General features: G+C 34.8%; 1 protein-coding gene across 1 annotated transcript in view; it reads left to right on the plus strand.

Annotated features, from left to right (window-relative positions):
• The window catches only part of grm7 (glutamate metabotropic receptor 7), a 239,051-nt gene extending 230,143 nt beyond the window's left edge, over window positions 1–8,908 (plus strand). The window contains exon 10 of the mRNA XM_015347912.2: window positions 7,651–8,908. Coding sequence (XP_015203398.1) covers window positions 7,651–7,700 — 50 coding nt within the window. The 3' untranslated portion in view covers window positions 7,701–8,908. The remainder of the gene's footprint in view (window positions 1–7,650) is intronic.
• The last annotated feature ends 10,238 nt before the right edge of the window (window positions 8,909–19,146 follow it).

Genomic DNA, 19,146 nt, shown 5'->3' on the forward strand with positions numbered 1-19,146 from the left:
ATTGGACAGACTGGTAAATAATAAACATGTATGTATTAGTGTACATGTTAAAGGCCCAGGAAATTATTGTGTTTGTTTTTTAAAAAGCAGCCACCTTTGTGTTCAAGGCAGACACCTACTCCTGAAATCTCTCGTAATGTCTACTCTTAAATTACCACTTTGCATAGCTTCCTGGCAAAATGAAATATGGATATCTCTGGAAACATCACTTTCTTATTCCTGCCGAGGTTATGAAAGATTTATTGACTTTAAGGAATTGAACAGTTAATGCCAGGGGAAATGAAATTCCTCATCTGCACGTGCTTTTATGAATGTATGGATGAGACCATGGAGCTCGTACTGTACAACCCCTCATCCAGAACTGCCTCTAAAATATGGAAAAAAACAGGGGAATGAGACAAACAACAAGGTGCTAAAAAGATGGTATGAGGTTTACATGTCTCAGTGGACGTCTTTTTCATTCTGTGACAGTTTTTAATTAATATCTCTTGAAGTGGCATTTATTAGCGAGCTCTTTTGTCTGCATGGTTGGTTTGCAATCTGAAATTCAAGCCCCACTGTGTGAGCCCTGTAGTGGTGGGGAGTGTACGGAGGGATTACAGGCCTCAAGAGAGAATACACAGTTTCTAAAGGATTGATTTGCTAGTCATGATTTCACCCCCAAACTAAGAGGCCTTTTAAATCAGGAAAGACCTGCTATGCTTCATCTAAGAATGGAATCCCCTATTAGTATACATGCAATTATCTGTATATTACCTTCAGAACATGCATACACGATACATGCATGTTTCATACATATACTTGTAATTGTCACTTTTATGCTTATGTCATATCCACTCATTAAGGTACAAGTTCCATAAAATAGACTTGAAGGTTTTGAAATACATTGAAACGCAAACTTATTGTTGTTTACTCTTTACGTGATTGCAAGGATGACTTTGGTTGACTAAAATTGGGGAATGTTTCTTTTGTTGCTCAGGATTTTTTACTGAAAATGAAACTTACTCATTTGAGAAGTAAAAAAGAAATTCTGCTTTTATAAGCTCCCTTTTATTTATCTTTTTTTTAAAGGCACCATAGCAAGATTTCCATATTTTCACCAGTTTTTACTGCAAAATCTGCGGCTGACATTAATGTCAGACTTTGGGGAAAAAAATATAATTGTAATAGCTGTCGATGGTGGTTCTTTCAACTCAAACAGAAGACCTTAGTTTAAAAGGCAGTTAGAGGACCCAATTCTGTTGGTGGTCAATACAGATACAAATAGAGCAGTTAATGTCATGTTATGATTTGAGAGTTCACTGTTAATCACTGGACTTCTAACTACTATTTGTCAAAAATCAGACTTCATTGAAAATTGAATTATCTTTAAAATATCTTTACAAATCACTGTTAAGAGCCCTTTGCGTAAAGCTGTTCATTATTTACAATTGAAGACTGTGTTCTGTGATCATCAGGGTTCACTCAGCCATTTAGAGTAGCTCATTCTTCTAGATGAAATAATGAAACATTAATACTGTAACGCATATGGCCGACAGGCACTGTGTAAGAGCCGGCTTACCAGAGCGGTGACGTCTCCGCCCTTCCCTGTAATAGCAGGACCACAGCCCCTGGGCTGTGGAGAGATCTCTCTTTAGCTCACCAGGCTGGGGCCCTGTTGAGTGACGCGGGAGTCCTGGGTGGGGGGCTGACCTGATGCGGCAAGGGCGCCCACCTGAACCCCGTTGCGTTACGATACTATATATATATAGATTTTTAGAAGCTCCAAAATGCAATAATGAATTTCAGATTTTTGCAGATTTTTGAATTCCCCAAGGAAAAAACAAAAAATGGCAGCAAGACAACCTTAACCTTAACGAAAACCTTAACAACCAATTAACTTAATGCAAACACATTATGCAGAAACAGTTAAGATAATAATTTCAGTACCAAAAAGACAAAGGTACTTTTATCTTATGTTTAAACTTTAGAACCTCTTTTTATCAAAATTTCCACGTTATTTAAATACTTATACTTAAATAATATTTTACTATAAACTTACAGTACAGTATATGGATACTGCAGTGCTTAAAACCTAGTGCCATATTAAAAAGTTGTGCAGTAGTCTCTGGTCAATTAAATCAAAGAAAAAGGCCCATTAAGATATTTATTTCTTAATGTGTTACTTTAAGGATGTGGGTGTAGCTTTGCAGAAGAGATAATGGCCTTTTGAACATTAGCAACAAAATGTGAAAGTGGCCATTTTGTGTCTCATACTGGCTGAGAAATACAATGAGATCTGCAACAAAGGTAATCTTTTACAGGTGATTTTTGCTGCCATTTCCCAAATCACATTGGCTTTTATTTTGTTATCTGTACTCATGTCCAGTGGAATATGTAAATCTGAGGCAGTTGAGATGAGCCAAGGAATTTAGTAACACCCCATTAACAAATACCATGTAAAACCAGATATGTGACTGACATGAAGCTGGAAGTCAAAGTGCATTATTATATGACCATACTGAATACTGAAATATGTGGTGGATTATGTGAGTAGCCTGTAAGACATCTTTCTATATTGGGGCTACAGTAGGTCATAATTCCATTAACCACATTTTACCAAAATGGCAGCACGTTATATTAAATTCTAAAACTGTTATCAATTTATTTTGTAGTTCCATCAATGTATCACAACCTTTAATTAACATTCCACTATTTCAGTGCTAGAAAATGTATGGTAATGGCTTTTTTTTGTAGAAAATAAATATTATTGAATACAGAATATCTTAGATTGTTTAGTATAACATTTTCCTACCCTTTTAGTGACATTTATCGCTAAGATATAAAACACATAACAAATAAATTACTAATGGTCCCTTCACACAGTGACATTTACTTTAAGGATTTTAAATCACTCGTTTTAATGATTCTTTTCAGAATAGCAGACACTCCACTTCAGAAAACTGTAAAAAAATATGACGCATGTATTAGGAGATAGTCTGTAAATATATTTTAGGTCAAAGCATGTGCAAGTGCTGAGACTACCTGTGTTTCAGTAAGTCTTGTATTGTACATAGTCAGCATTCTGTAGGAGTGGGTTCTGAACTCAGAAATAGAGACTCGCGGTTTATACTGTATCTTTGGCAAGCATTGTTTTTGGATCCTTCAAAATGGTACTGTATTTTGTTCAGATAAAATGCCCACATATACAAATGATTACAAATATAAATAGCTTAAATAAAAGCATCAATCAACCCAATAATAATAAATCATATTATTAATTAATTGCTCCTTTTTGAATCTGTTTTTTTCTGGTTCCAGTGAATTTCAGGGCATTTAAAGCACAGAACAGAAGAAAAAGATACAGCTACTTTTCAATTTCTTTCTTCATTAACTTTTTTACTTTCCTGTCTGCTCTGGAAATGCTGAAGATCATCTGTGAAGCATCAATCATTTCTGTTTTTCTTGCTGATGCAATCTCAGAGGCTAGAGACTGCAAAGTGGGTTTCCTGTGAAGCTAAAGGAAAATGAAACACACCAAAGTCAGTCAGCCCAGGCTAAAGCAAACCTGTTTTAATTGATTACAGTAAGTTCAAAGGCTTTCCTGAGAAATTTTAGAATTTGACTGATATAAACTTTCAGCAGAGAGGGTATGCTTAGGCTTAAATTGTATATGAGTACAAACTCAGTTGAGGAGTAAGACGATTCTAAAGCACTGCGTTCTGTAATGCTGCTGGTCAGGTACTGTTAGAGTGTGTGGTAATGGGTATTTGATCATTTGATTACAATCTGGCTACTGTGGGTCTTCTGTCCTCTACCTTTGTGGAATATATTTGAGGGAGGATGGTAAGCAATTCATGTTTAATTTAAGCTTCATGGCAGCATTATATGTTTTTTCCTTGTGTGCAGGGAAGGCTCAATTTGCACAGGTATTTTGCTGAAATTACCTTAAAGAAAGTTAGTGAAAAGGGAAAGAAATTTAAAATATCTTTGCCACATTGCCTGTGACCTTCCAGGACAGTTCCAACTGCTAAATGAAATGCTGTATTTTAAGTGTATACAGACTTGTACTGTACCTACAGTATGTGAACATTTAAAAGAACAAACATTTAAAATTGTAATTTCTAAGTGGGTTTTCATATCCTCAGTTGTTTTAGTTGAGTTCTACTGTATTGTATGGCTCTTTATACTGCATTGCCCTAAATGGGGATGTTGTCTAAATCCCTGAAAAGCAAGAGTTTGAAAGAAAGTGGTTAAAAGTCTTAATCTCTTGCATTTGACATTGAATGCACTGGTATTTTAACAGTTGTAGCTCCAATTTACAGTATTGGGTTTTCCGGGCTCTTAACCTATTTAACACTCATACCATGCAAATGGAGAGTACGATTCAACACAAAAGTTCCAATAACTGAATTCTTGTCAAAAATGAAAATTGTACCGCAATTGATACATTTTGTTTGGTGTGGGAAGGCTGCTAAGGCCTTTCAGACTAATATTATGATGCTCTTGGTTATATTTTTTGCTAAATGAGTGTTAAGTTGCATTGAAGAAAATCTGAACCCTAACCCTAACTACCCAAACCCTTAGCTAGGGTTAGGGTTAGTATAGAAAACATAGAGGATGTTTGATGGCATGGCTGTGTTTTAGGACAGAAGTGAAATTTAGGGAAAGTGATATTTTAATGTTCTCTGTACATTTTTTTCCTTGCTTAAACTAAAGTACAATTTGTGATGTTGTAAATATGTAAAAGTTCCAGTTTCAAAAACTTTGTTGCTACTCAGTAGATATTAGTAAAACAGTTAAGGCCTGATGGACTACAGGATTAGTTAGTACAGTAGTAACAGGAGACATACAAATCATGCATAATGATATTAGTGCATTAGTTTTTACTAATAATTTTGCAAAGATTTTGGAGACTTATCTTTGTGCCTAAGTTGGAAAAATGGGATAGGCTTATCGAATATTTAAATATTTTAGATCTCAGGCAATTGTAACACAATTGAGACATTTTTACAGAACTTTTGAGAGTGCAGTATTTTACATCTTACACAGACACAGGTAGAAAACATTGAAAAGGTGGTAAAATGCTGTGCCCCAAACTTGAAACTGGAAATTGCAGTAAGAGGAAGGAAAAGAGTCTGCAAAGATATTTTGGGTCAAAACAGCCTTTCCATTTCATGTGCTTAAATGCTGATACTACCTGTGTTTTTTAATTCGTCTTGTAATATGGTCAGCATTGTGGAGGAGTGGGTAGTAACTTGAACTCGAAAACGGAAGGCTGAAATAGTTCAGACTGAGGACATCAAAAATGTGTAAACCCAGTGAAGCCATGCCACCCCTTCAATAATGAAACTGTTATAATTATTATGCATCCTGCAGTTGCTGGCATCTCTCAATGTCACTTGTGCTTAATACTTTATTGAAATGAATTCCTATTTCTAATTATAAACAACTATGGTATTTATGGTGTCCCCAGATCACTGAGATCATAATTATGAATATTAAAGTCAGGTATCCTGGTTTAAATTACATTTTTGTTCTTTAGAATAACAGCTGCATTTTAATTAGCTAAGGGAAGAGAAATATGTATTTTCGTTCATTGCTCAGGCTGTGATCCCATTGAGACAGGCTGAGACATAAAACATGGCCCTAATACTCATGTGTTTCTGCTCAACAGCACACAGGCTAAAGTAGTGTAATAGGTTATTCAGATAAGGCTAATAACAAATCACTACTGCACTTTATTCAGAATACTGTCAAAAAACACAATCAATCAATTTCTCACAAAATATTAACATAAGTCTATTGTAGCTCTTCTCATTAACATATTTTTCTTCTACATAGGATGCAAAATAACTGCATGTATGCTACACATTCAGCTACACTGAATGCTGCTTGTTTAGTTTCAGAAAGTTGTAAATGTTGTGATGATCCTTTTTTTAATCTATCATTATACCTAACATTAAGTGATCTTTGGCCCTTACTGTCATTTCTGCTATCGTCTGCATTGCCCTATTTAGTAGCAGACGTTCTGCTGAAAGACTCAGAGAATGCTGACTAGAGCACAATGATACTTGTAAACCTTCTTGAATTAAATAAATCCCAGTTTGGGGCTTATTCTATCTGTGGAAGGTCCTTAAAAATTACTAGTTAGAAACTGAATTCCATCATATCATTGTGTTGTGTATTTTTTTCATGTGAAGGATCAACAGTGTTTTTCCTTCAGGCATTGCAAGTGAGAAGCTATTATCATGTTTAGATAAGAGGGATATGTGTGAGTCCTGTAATCTAGATAAAACATTTTTGTTCAACCGCATTGCTATTAAAGCATACAAAGAAGAGATATGGGATATGTCAATCCCCTAAACTCACAGCTTTAGTTCACCGGGAGGTTCTATGCATTGAAATGTATGCAGCTACAGTAGATCAATATTACCTAACTTTGATTTGAAAAACCTTCCAAACAGACCTCAAGTATTTCAATCACTTTAACCCATTCTGTGTCACATTGTTTGATTTGTTCCAGAAAAAAATGTGGGACATACTGTAATTTACCCAATAACCAGAGATTAATCTAAGGTTTGTGGTTTCATATACTGTAGATCCGTGATTCATCTGCGGGTATGTCATTTCCATTTAACTAAATGGAAGAAAAAACAGAAAAAAATCAAAATATTGCTGAGAGAGACTGCACTGATAAGCATTTGATAGTTGACCGTTTACATCTTTTCTGTGGCTTGTGCCTACAGTAGTTCTACACCATTTTTCTGTAGATTCAGTGAATTTTGCTCCCCTCTTCTAAAAGTTCAGCTTTTAGAACAAGTTGACTCTTGTTCAGCTACTTGAGTGGGTACCACAGATCTCTGGGTTAAATCTTACAGCATTATTTCTTATACTTGCTGTTCAAAACTACTAGGTGCTGCAGTATTTCTTTGTATGAGAATGTATGCTTGTGATGGTAAAAGGAGATGTTCTTTTGATCATTCTTGATAACCTTCAACAAAGAAGTGGAGCGATACTGTTTACAAATGTCCTATCGTTCAAAAACAAAATATGTACAGGTACTGTATAATATTTCTTTGCAATAAGGTCAACTAAATAACATGGTCTTATAAAATGCAAACAGTTTTCTTTTTCATGACTAATACTATTTTTTCATTTTATAAATGTATCTTTATCTTTATAGTGTTCTTTGGTATAGTAGGATATTTTGTATCATCCTACATTCAGCTTCAGAGTAAAAGTGCACATACAGTAGCAATTTCACAAATCTTAATTTCATGTGCTGTACTGTAGCTACAGATGCCATTAGTACTGCATGTACTGTAACTCATGTATAGCCTAAACTCAAATATTTCTAAAGCAAAGTATAATTCCATTTGGGACACTTGAGTCCCTTAGCGACATGGAAACAAATTGGTAAAACAATCATTCATAAACTGAGTCTGAGACACTCAGAATGAAATTTCATGAACTGAAATTCAGATCTGTGCTTTTACCATTCTATAGCATCTATAGTTATCTTGAAAATACTGTATACAGGGCAAATATGCAACTCAGAAAAGTACTGGAAAAAGTATGAGTAATTTGACAGACGTTCTATACCTTAACATGACTCATTATCTAATGTCTTGGCAATCTCACTGTCTTTTATATTGTTTTTTTTCCAAGGTCCTGCTGCAAAGAAAAAGTATGTCAGCTACAATGACCTTGTCATCTAAAGGGTCCCAGCAAGGGAAGGGTGTGACCTGGGAGGATACTTGGTCTCCTGCCACCTTGGCAAAAGGCTATTTCCTGTCCCGCACAGTACTGCCTGCCCACGAGAGGAGTGATATTGGCCAGATGAAATTGGTGGACTACCATGGTGGAGGAAGAAAACATTTTGACGGTTTCGTAACAAAAAAAAGACAACTTTCCTTGTTTTAAAAAAAGAAAGAATATATATATTTAAATCAACAAAAACAGACTAAAATAAAACCTCTTGGATTAACGAGGAGACCCACTGGCACTACAAGGATGCTTCAGGCTCGGGCCTTCTCTGTTTCTCACATAAATAGTTTCTCTACCCACTTAGTGATCTTAAGGTGCATCACAGCAAGAGGGACAACAGAGGGGCTGTTTTTGTCTTTACATGTACTTCCAAACTGCAAGTTTTCCAAAATTCTTGTAAGGTTTGTGAGTTTTTTTTTGCATACTTGTAATTCTTCGTTGTATGGACTTTCACTTTTTTTTTTGCTTCTTCAATGCTCACATGATTAAAGCCATATTCTTCTCTCACAGGTGTCGGTATATTTCTTTACCTGTTTTTCTTTCTTTGGTTTGGGCTTCCCCATTTAAACCCCTGGTAATGCACATTCTAATTTTTTTCTCTCCTTCTGTAGCTATTTGTTCTGTACAGTTGTGTTTGAAAAACTGTTGGAGTACGTTGACCATCGACTGTGTTTTGAGTGAGTATCAGAAAACTCTAGTCCTTGTCTGACTGGCTTTAGATTAACTACAGTGATCGATGGTATTACAGATGTAATGAGGTGTTCACGTAGAAGTCGCTAGTGCATGCCTGATATTTTTGATGTTTAAAAAAGAACTTACCACAAGGCTGTAATATCAGCCTGCTCTGGATAGCTTTTTGATCCTTATTTTCTTCTTATGTATTATTTCTCGGATGTTTTTACAAAGGGGGAATATGGCTTTAATTTGTCTTGGAGTTTCTTATTGCCCCGCAACTATGAAAAATTGTGAAAAGGACTTATTAAAAAAGCATGTATGTTTTATACTGTTTGTACTAAGTATATTTATGTTGCCCTTGCTGCTTACGTGCCAATATTGTGGAAGACATTTAAGTTTTGCCACTCATGCAAGTATACCGTGGTATTGTCCAAGAATGTATCAACATGAAATAAAAACCATTTGGTTATCTTTTTTATTCCCTGCAAAATGAAGTGCTGTACTTTTTAATTTTTTAAATGTTTTGTTTACACACTATTGACAGTAAACTGAGCTAAGGCACACAGTTATTGTCATTATAATAATCTATAGACAGTGCCCCATCCTTGGTAAAAGAGATTATTAAATCTGAGTTACACTTCATACAGAATACATACTCTGAATGTTGGATATACTGTATATCACAAGTTTGACTCACACACAGGATATACATGGATAACCTATAATACATTATGAAACCTGAAAGTATTTTATGGTGATATGGGACTGAATGTCTTCTCTAATCCCTAAATCAAAGAATATGTTTTTAACAAAGAATGAAACGGATGGTGTTCTGCAGAGTCCTGGCTTCATTTATTTTTTCTGAAGAATTTTAAGGCTTAATCTAATTATGTTTATGTAACCATAAGCTCTTCACAGAAACACTGAATAACATGAAAATACTTTAAAATGTTCTGGGCATCATCCATTGATCTTATAACAATGTTGATTTATCCATTTATTTACCTATGTGCTCAGAGGCTGCAGCTATTTGTTACCATGGCAACACTGTGAAGCAGAAAGACATGGTTTTATTCACCTGGGACAAGGGAAGAAAGAAAATACTATTTTTTTCCAGTGCTGCAGCTTTAGATCTGAATAGAAGACCAAAGTACCACTGTGCACATCAACATTTAGAATACAATGCTATGTTTTCTGATTCTATTATTATTATTGCTGTTGTTCTTATTGAATTTTTGAAATAATTCTAAATTAAATGAATTCCAAATGATTTATCCGGACATTTAATATGATATTAAGTATTTATCCTGATGTTTAATATTCTCGAACATGTTGAATCTCCTTCCTACAGCAAATGGAAGGTTTCATGGTCGAGAACAGAAGGAGATCAAGGACAGCCCTTTGCAGGGTGGAGTGTAATTTCAGAAAAGGTAGAGAAAGTCCCTGAGCAGGTATGGTTCCGAATGAATTTGTTTTCCATAGAATTTGAGATGAAATGGAACTATTTTACTTATCTACATTTATGCAGGAGGTAGGTTGTAGCTTAGTAAGTAAGCAGTTGCAAGAAGGAACTGTATTATGAAGACAATGCAATCGTACAAAATGTCTATCAACAGCAAAGGCTGTGATTAATATATTTATACTTGAAATCCACAGATGTTCTACATTCATATTTTCTCTTCTGGTTTTGAGTCAATTGAAACTAAATGACTTGAAGAACTAGTGGGTATAGTCAGACTTATCTCCATTATTACATTGGGAATTAATAGAACTCAGAGAAATACATTATTTTGTTTGATAATATATCACCTGATGCTAAGATGGAGTCACACTGTGGACATATCTTTACAACCATTCTTTTTATGAAAAAGAATGTGCTAAACAGCGTTCTAAACAATGTTTTCATTGGTGATATCCAAGAGAAAACACACATGAAATTATGAAGAGAGATGTTATTTTTTTCATTTCCTTTGATTTTACAATGTGTAAAAGTTGTTATTTTAGGTCATTCATAAATGCAAACAAACTTGCACACTGTAAAATGGGGTTAATTACAGCACACTTGGAGATCCTGGGAACAAATGCTCTTGTTGTATGTATCTGCTGAGTGAACAGTGGTGTTTATTACTACATCTTTGATTGCCTGCATAAAGTGATCCCAATAGACATGTAGAATTAGCATAGTACTGATTGCACCAATTACAAAATCTGATTGCTTTTGGGAAAAAAAATGCAAACAAATATCGAGTTTCAAGAAAGAAAAAACCTTCAGCTACCATACAAAAATACAAATCATAACACAGTTCTAGCTGAAGGCTTCTCCATTTTGCACTAGAAATCACTGAGGTACACACACATTTGTACTGTAAGTTGCATGCTGGAACTGTTGAATACTTGTTTACCACGTTTCTTTTAATGACAATCACAGACCTTTTATCGAGGTTTTTGTTACAGGTTGCTCACATGTTATTTAATGCAGTAACTCTCAGCACTGATCCTGGAGGAGGAGATGAAGTGTGTTCTTTACTTGCCACACTGCAAAACTATTGTCGCTTAGGACGTCACACTGAGTAATTCCAACTCTACCCCCGGTCGCGCTGAATTTATTGTGCATTACTGCTTCGGAAATTCCAGCTACTGTACATAGAGTTGGTGACAAAACCCGGGCTGGAATACACAATATGTTCATGGAGACATTAGATATTGCAAGTGCAAGTACTTAGACCAATGTAGAACTGCAGATTGTTGGAAAGTTTGAGAGAGTTGTTCCCACCTGTGTTTAGACATTACTCATAGGTCTATCTATTTAGATCTTAGACAAAAATAAGGGAGCAACAACTCCATAAACAAGCTGAAGAAAAAAATAAAATTCTGATTGATTTCTCTGGAAAGGCACACTTAAAGCAGGGTATTTGGGGGGGGAAGCAAAGTGTGAAAAGAAATAAAAAATGTTTCTTTAAGCTTATAGTTTAATGAAAGTAGTATTATGTGCTCTTTGCCTATGAGTGGATTTATCTGGATTAATGTAAATTAACCTTGAGGTAGAATACTGCAATACATTGCATTTCTGGAACTGTTCTTTTGCAAGCATAGACTTCTACTGCAAAACAAGTCCTGGGGCAGAGTTAGCTAATTTTCTTCAAAACATACACTGTAGCACAACTGATGTATTCTTTTTTGGACATAATTTGGATCATGAAATGCCAACACCTCTATATTCAAACACAAATGCATCTACACTCTATGTGGACTGTAGCATTGAAGAAAGTTTTACTGAGTGAATTCCTTTGTTTGATTTTATTTTGGATAAAAACTGCAAAGAAAACCAATCGCTCAGTTACTGTTTGATTGTTCGTTCCATTTAACTGAACAGACCCCAGCCTGGTTTGTATAAAAATGTCATATAAACACATTATAGTACTGTACATATGATAATAGAAAAGAGACAACTACACTGGTATTGAAATAGAATGTCTACATGACCCTATTACAATTTATAAATGACTATACAATTTGCCTCCTGGCATTGTCCAGAAAGCATTTCTCCCTCAAGCTCAATAAGAGAATGGGTAATGAACAATAAAACAAAAGGAAAGGGAAATAAAAAAGAAAAAATAAGTGCCACTTAAGGCCACCTTTCCCCATAGCCTCCTCCTTCTACTGAAAGAATACACTGCGCTCAGTGGAAGAAAAAAATAGCCATGCGAACAGCCAGAGATCCCATGACTAGACGCAACATGTCTTCATTGTTATGTTGTCCATCCATTTATTTGATAACCAATTTATCTAATACAGTGTTGCAGGGGTGCCAGAACCCAACCCAGCAAGTATGACAAAATGTCAGTCCATTGCAGGGCACACATAGACACAGACATGCAAACACTCACATCATGGCCAATTTTAAGTAAACAAATGAATCTACCAGTATATCATTTGGACTGTGGAAGGCAAACTGGAGAACTTGTAGCAAACCCATACGAACACGTGGAGAACATACTAACTCCATGCACGCAGTCAGTACCAGAGGAATTGAATCCAGGGCCCCAGTATTGCAAGGCAGCAAAGTATATACTGTATCATTCCTCCTAAATTGTTGTATGAGCAAAGGTTGGTCTGGCCTCTAGTACTGTATATGAAGATAGATTCACATGTAGTGAATTAGGTAATTGTCTTATTGGTGAAGGATGAGAATGACATTCTCACATGGGTGTCATTTAGCCTAGGTGTGGTACTGTATATAAAGGGATTCCCATTGAGCCTTCGTGTTTGGCTGTTTGGTAGTCCTTTTGTTTGAACCATGAGGAGCTTTATGAAAAATTAACCTTTGGACTGCATTTGTTTTTCCATCATGGTTTATCTATGTGATCAGGCTTCATGACCCACCTGAAGAGAGGGAGGCCTGTCACATAATCATATTAAGTAAAAAATCTCAAATTAACTGAAATGGTTCATAGTACAGTAAGTGATAATGCAATAGCAGGAAACTGTTATTCTAGCTTTTTGCTGTGGAAAAAGTTATGTGTTTTAAGGATATAATTGCATTTTATATTTTTGAACTCTTAATTACCAATTCTGTACTATTTTGTTATTTCAGACCTGCTGTATTTAATGTTGGTAAGAATCCAAAGTAGTAGTTAGTGTTTTGGGCTCATTATAAGAACACAAGCGTTTCAAAATCATGGCTGGGCACTGCTGTTGTGCCTTTGAAGTAGTCCTTTGCTTGATTTGCTTCAGTGAGATACTCGGCTGCATAAATATAGGTCACTTTGGATAAAGGTATCAACCAAATAATTTAATAACTGTCTCAGTAGTGCCTTAGTAGTTTGTCATTTATGAATAAAACACTTCTTATTAAATCTTATTTGAAGAAAGTTGATCACTCTTTATAGATAGCTACTTATGAGCTATTAACAGTAACTCATAATAGCTCATTAATGTTCCCTTAGTAAAACGTGATCTTAATCACATAGGATCAACTGGGGTTGAGTACTGTAATACTAGAATGAATATCCTTGTATTACCATTTTATAATTGCTCAAAAGTCAAAAGATGGCAAGTACACACAGTGGAATAGACATGGAAAATAACCATAATAATAATTACCATTCATTTTTATGCAGATTTAATTTAATTTTGCTTTCTAAGCCTCTGTTACAGCATGTCCCACAATACATTGATGACTATTGAAGACTGAAGACTTGGTTTTAAAAAGGTGCTTGATTCATAAACAATAAATAATTGGCCAATGCTGTAAACTGTTAAAAAGTCCTTAGAGTATCTAAATTAGATTTTTTAAAAACATTAAAAGATACTCAATTACATAAGCATTCAACCCCACAGCTACGGCAACCTAAAATCATTCCAGGTGCAAAACACTAGGTTTGAAAGTCTCACAAAAAGTGTACAGTAATTTTCTGTGTGTGATGAAAGTGGTTTAACTCTGTAATACATTCTCCCTCTGCAAGTTCACTCAGATAAATATTGAATTTCAAAACAACACTCCCATAGATATATGACAAATTCACCTTGAAGACCAAGGACCTTTTCAAAACAAACCAGGGATAAAGTTGTAGAGAGAGACAGATCAGCAGAAGATTATGCCTTTGAGTAAAGTCCATTTTTAAGAATAGACATCGTTCCGCCCAGACATTACAAGGAAGCTGGACAGGGATGCCTCCATAAAGCCAACAGATTTTTGGGGAAAAAAATGGTCTGATGCCTATAGAATGCCCAGCTGTTTGTACAGGAGACAACTTCTACTGAAAAAAAATGTATCTCAAATCTCAGATATACTACAGCTACTGTATGTGGCAGATGGTTTTATGCTCAGATGAGACAAACACTAAATGTAAAATGTTTGGCACAAGCGCAATACAGTACATCACCCAATTAGTATCTCGCCAGTTGTCAAGCCGAGTTGGTGGAAGCATCAGCAAAGACTGGAAATCTTGTCAGGACTGAGGGGGAAAGAATGGATAGTTAACCTGCTTGAGTCCCCCAAGATTCTAAAATTAGGTGGAAAATGATTCTAAAATGTAGAAAATTCACATTTCAGCATGACAAGGACATGAACACAAGCTCAAAGCCACATTGAAGTTGTCTGACAAATAGAGAGTGAATGACTTTGAATGGCCCAGTCCTAACCCAAATCTAATTGAAAACTTATGACAATTGCATTCCATCATTTATTCTCAATAACCTTATTAGAACTGGAGCAATTTTGCCAGGAAGAATATGCAAAATTCACCACCGTCCCACTGTCTAGCTGCTACAGACCTATCCAATATTTCTGAAAGCAATAATTCCTACTAAAGATGCTACAGGATTGAATACAAAACGTTGTTTGAAAAAAAGGAAGTGGGAAATAATGCCCAAACCCTTCATTATCACTCTTATTTAAACAATAACACATGACACCTCCAAACCATTTTTGAAATTTTATGTATTATTTACTGAAAGAAAATATCTGATTTTGATTAATTAATAAAATCATAAAAGGTTGCTTTTTATATTTGAGGAGACTACTATGTCGTGAAATTCAGATCTTTTAATATTATCACAGAGCCTACTTTTAATAATGCAACACATTTATTTTGGCATCTCATTTCTTATATAAAAAAATGAATAAAATAAAGCAAATTGCAACATAAACAACTCCACAAAAATGTAAGGAAAATACTTTTAAAATCTACTCAGGACCAAGTCTAAAGACTCAGGTCTTAAGTGGAGTCTGCTTAAGAAGTATATTAGTATTTGTTATTTTCTATTGGATTCAACAAAATTCTAAAGTGATGAGGAACATTTTCTTTAATGCAAGTTTGATTGCCTAGCACATTCACCAGGGAGTCTAACAATAATACAGACAGCAATAAAGTCTGAAATTTGTGAATTAGTCAATTGAGGTAGGGTGATTTGAAATGTATGCAATTATGTCTACCCTTCCAGGACCTCAAACCAAATGAACATCACTGAGATTTAAGATGAAAGTTTCATTTGTTTTCACAATTCTCTCACCATCTCAGTTTTGTTAAATGTCAATGAAAATAAGAGATCAATGCTATTTAAGAAAATATCCCATTATACCAAGGCTGTGCTTATGACTAATGGCAGTGACTTGAAAGGGCAGAGGCAGAGGTCCAAAATAAAAACAGCTACTCAGTAAGTGCATATTCCTGGACTGTCATTTCCTTTACCCTTTTCCCTCCTTTAATCTAGACACTCAACTGTAATGGAACGGAGAGAGCTGTCAACCAGTGGAATAAATGATTCAGGAGCAAAGTGCATCCCAGCCCTGCAAACTGTAGACTTTCTATCATCTGTTATACAGTTCAGTGTGGTCTATATTCATCTATTCATTCATAATCACGTTTGTTCAGAAGTGCCATCACATCTGTTCAAATTATCAACTGGCTCATCTAGTTTGTCTTTGGGCACCCTATTCATTTCCATCACTCTCAACCCTCCAGGAGCTGAAGGGTTCAATTCCAGCACAACCAGTTTATCAGTACATGAAAACAAACTGAAATGAAGAAGCCTAGAGTCAATCTTTAAAAAAGACCTATTTAAAGAGAAGCTGATTGCAGCAGATTCCTCAGTCTAATCTTAGGAATAACATGTTTTTACCTTCTTTGCATTTTTAGTAATTGTACAGTGTAAATTTATATTATGTACTGTGTACAGTATATATATCTATAAAAGACGTTGAGCCTAATGTTCAAGAAGATACAGAGCAATGCAGCAAACATTCTAAATATATTCAATCAACCAAGGACTAGAACTCTAGATTTTTGTTTATAAGACACTGCATGTTAAAAAAATCAAGAAAATCCAACATGCTGTTTCAAGCTGTAAGAGGTTTTGACAGTGAAAAACAAAATTTCATAAAATGAATTCTGCTGCATAAAAAACAAAAATGAATAAGGTATTCCTGCTTATCAGGTTAAATGGCACTATTTATAAAAAAGTGAACTAAGACAAAAGAAAAAAATGAGTGTCATTGTGTAATTAAGGTACATTAAGTTACTGTAGGTACTGCAATTGCAAATAAACTGGGGATTTCCAATGTACAAAATTCAGTTCTCATTACAATATTCCAGTTGGACTGTATTTTTTGCAAACAATGGAAGTATTAAAATCTGTACACTAAAAAATAAGGATAAAATGTAAAAATGTGATGTCTGATATTTAATGTTTAAGAACTTCTTGGATTGCTCTATATTTATACAGATAAAACCATTATGAGGAGAGGGATGTATAGAATTGACTAACTTCTTCATAGGGAAAGTCTGCACGGTACTGTATATCAAAGCTACAAGTACTCTTACTTCTTCAGGACTTACTGTGATAAGATGTGCTAGAACACCGCTGCTCAAGGATATCCAATGGCATTTTCCTTTTAAACACTTCTGTTCTCTCGTATCTATCTTTATCATCAGGTAGGGGCATGGGTCAGCTACAGAATAATGGGGTACACAGAGGTATACCAGATCAAAGTTCTTCTATGACTTTTTTTTCTATGAAGCAGTTCCTAAAAATAAGGAAGAAAGGGAAGAATATTAAACATTAATTTGCTCATATCATGTCCATGCAGATGGAGGGAAGACTGGAGCAGAGCAACAGCTGGAACCATGGGAGTTTCAATGTTTTAATGTCACTTCTGTACTTGAGTAATCATGGTGTTATTTCTCTAGGCCTATACTCACTGTACTGTAGAGGCTTTGATCATTAGGACAAAACTTACTGTAATACAAGCTACAGTATAACCCCACCTACAGTATTCCATTCTGCTTTACAATGGCAAGTGACTAATGGTAGAAATTTCTAACACAAACAGAAATTCTTACTGTTTACTGTATGTTGCAGGATCTACCAAATTTTAACAGCTTTAAATAGTTTAATGTAACAAATCTGTCAATATCTGTCAAAAAACAGCATTTCAGGGGGTAAGAATTCATGTTAACCCTGTCATAAACAAGAAAACATCCATTTTTTATATTAGTTCAGGTGGGTAGCTGTGTCAGCATGAGCAGGCTACAAAGGAACAAGTAATAGGTTTATCAGGTGTCAGGTGTCAGGTGTGCTCACACCTGAAGAAGGCTCCACGGCCGAAAACATCGTGTTTTTTATTCTCTTCTCAGCGTGGAAAAAACCTATTACATGTTTTTCTATTGTCATTCCAAGACAGTTCTCCCTTTCTTACAACCATTACGTAAATTACAGTAATTAATAAAAATGATTGCTGTCAGCCATTGTAAAAATAACACTTCCAGAATATTAATTTTAATTTTTGAAACAGATTAGACTTGTCTTCATGTTTGATGGAACATTGAGTAACAAAAAAAAGTCGAACCTGACATAAAGAAATAAATGGTTTTCTCCATTAGAGGCAAACTTTAACAGGACACCCCATCACTTGAGGGCAGAAAAGCAAATCGAGGCTAGGAAGAAAGTGGATCAATCAACTGGTTTGTGGTAAAATATAAAATTTATTTTTATTTAACAAACAATCCTCAGTTAAAGGAAACATTTATTGATCCATTAATTAAATGTATAAATGATACAGTATCCTTTTTAATATCACACCTGCAACAAAAAATCTGCAAGAACAAAAACATATTGAAAAATTATTTGTAAATCTAATGAAAATGGTAGATAAAATAAATCTCTTCAACAATCCCAGAGTTAATGTATTACAAAATTATTTTGCTTACACTATGATGAGTATTTGCAAAGAGCAGCTGGAATATGTATATCTAGATAGCAAATGTATATCTACAGTAGGTAGCAAAAGGCATGTCACATAGAGACATGTTTACTTAGAATTTCAAATTCAAAATACTTTACAATCCTGTGAAGGGATTAACAGTTAATTCCACACTGCACTTTTGGATCAGCACACAGACAAAGATAAAGAAGTCAGGCCTGGAGATGGAGCAGATTTTAAATGAAAGATTTCAGATATATTTTAACACATGGTGAGTACGTGGAACACAATATCAAGCCTTTGTGTAATTCTTGATCATGAATATTGGAAGAGTTTGAGGGAAATGACAATCTAGTCATTTGGGTCACATATTATGTTTGGCCAAAATCATTAACTGCTTAAGAGCTGGAAATAATGTGCAATGAGTCTGATTACAGTAATAATCAATTCCATAAAGCAAATGGTAACACAGATGGAGTAAACACTAGTACCTGAACTAGGGAATTGTCTGTTTTATGCAATGGAAAAAAAAATATTTCTTAAGATCAAATTCTTATTGAAAATTCTGTAGTAATATAACTTCATTATTTGCTAATGTATGAAAAATAATAATGCAGTTTTCTTTCTGTTCTATTTATTTTTAATAAGATTCAACCCAAGGGATGAGAAGCAGTTATTAACTACCTTTCAGCAGCAGCTTTAATGATGAGCTAAGACTTTTTTTCCTTGTAAAAATTCTTTGCACACTTAATTATCCATTTGCAAAAGGAACGCCTTGTCTAATCTTCCTTTAAAGTGCAATTGATCACTTCTGTACCCAAAGATGTCACTAATTCATACATTTTCTGAAGTCAGTTTAGTTTCAAAAGTAGAAACTTATTTTTTAAAATATTTAACACCTTTCTGGAACTTTTCTTAAAAGCTGCTCCAACCCAAGCCTCAATATCAGTACAAACAGGACATGTACAGTATGTTAAAATACATGGGCAACAATTCACAAAACCCATTATTATTAAATA

The sequence above is a fragment of the Lepisosteus oculatus genome, chromosome 4 (assembly GCF_040954835.1).
Source record: "Lepisosteus oculatus isolate fLepOcu1 chromosome 4, fLepOcu1.hap2, whole genome shotgun sequence".
Taxonomy (NCBI): domain Eukaryota; kingdom Metazoa; phylum Chordata; class Actinopteri; order Semionotiformes; family Lepisosteidae; genus Lepisosteus; species Lepisosteus oculatus.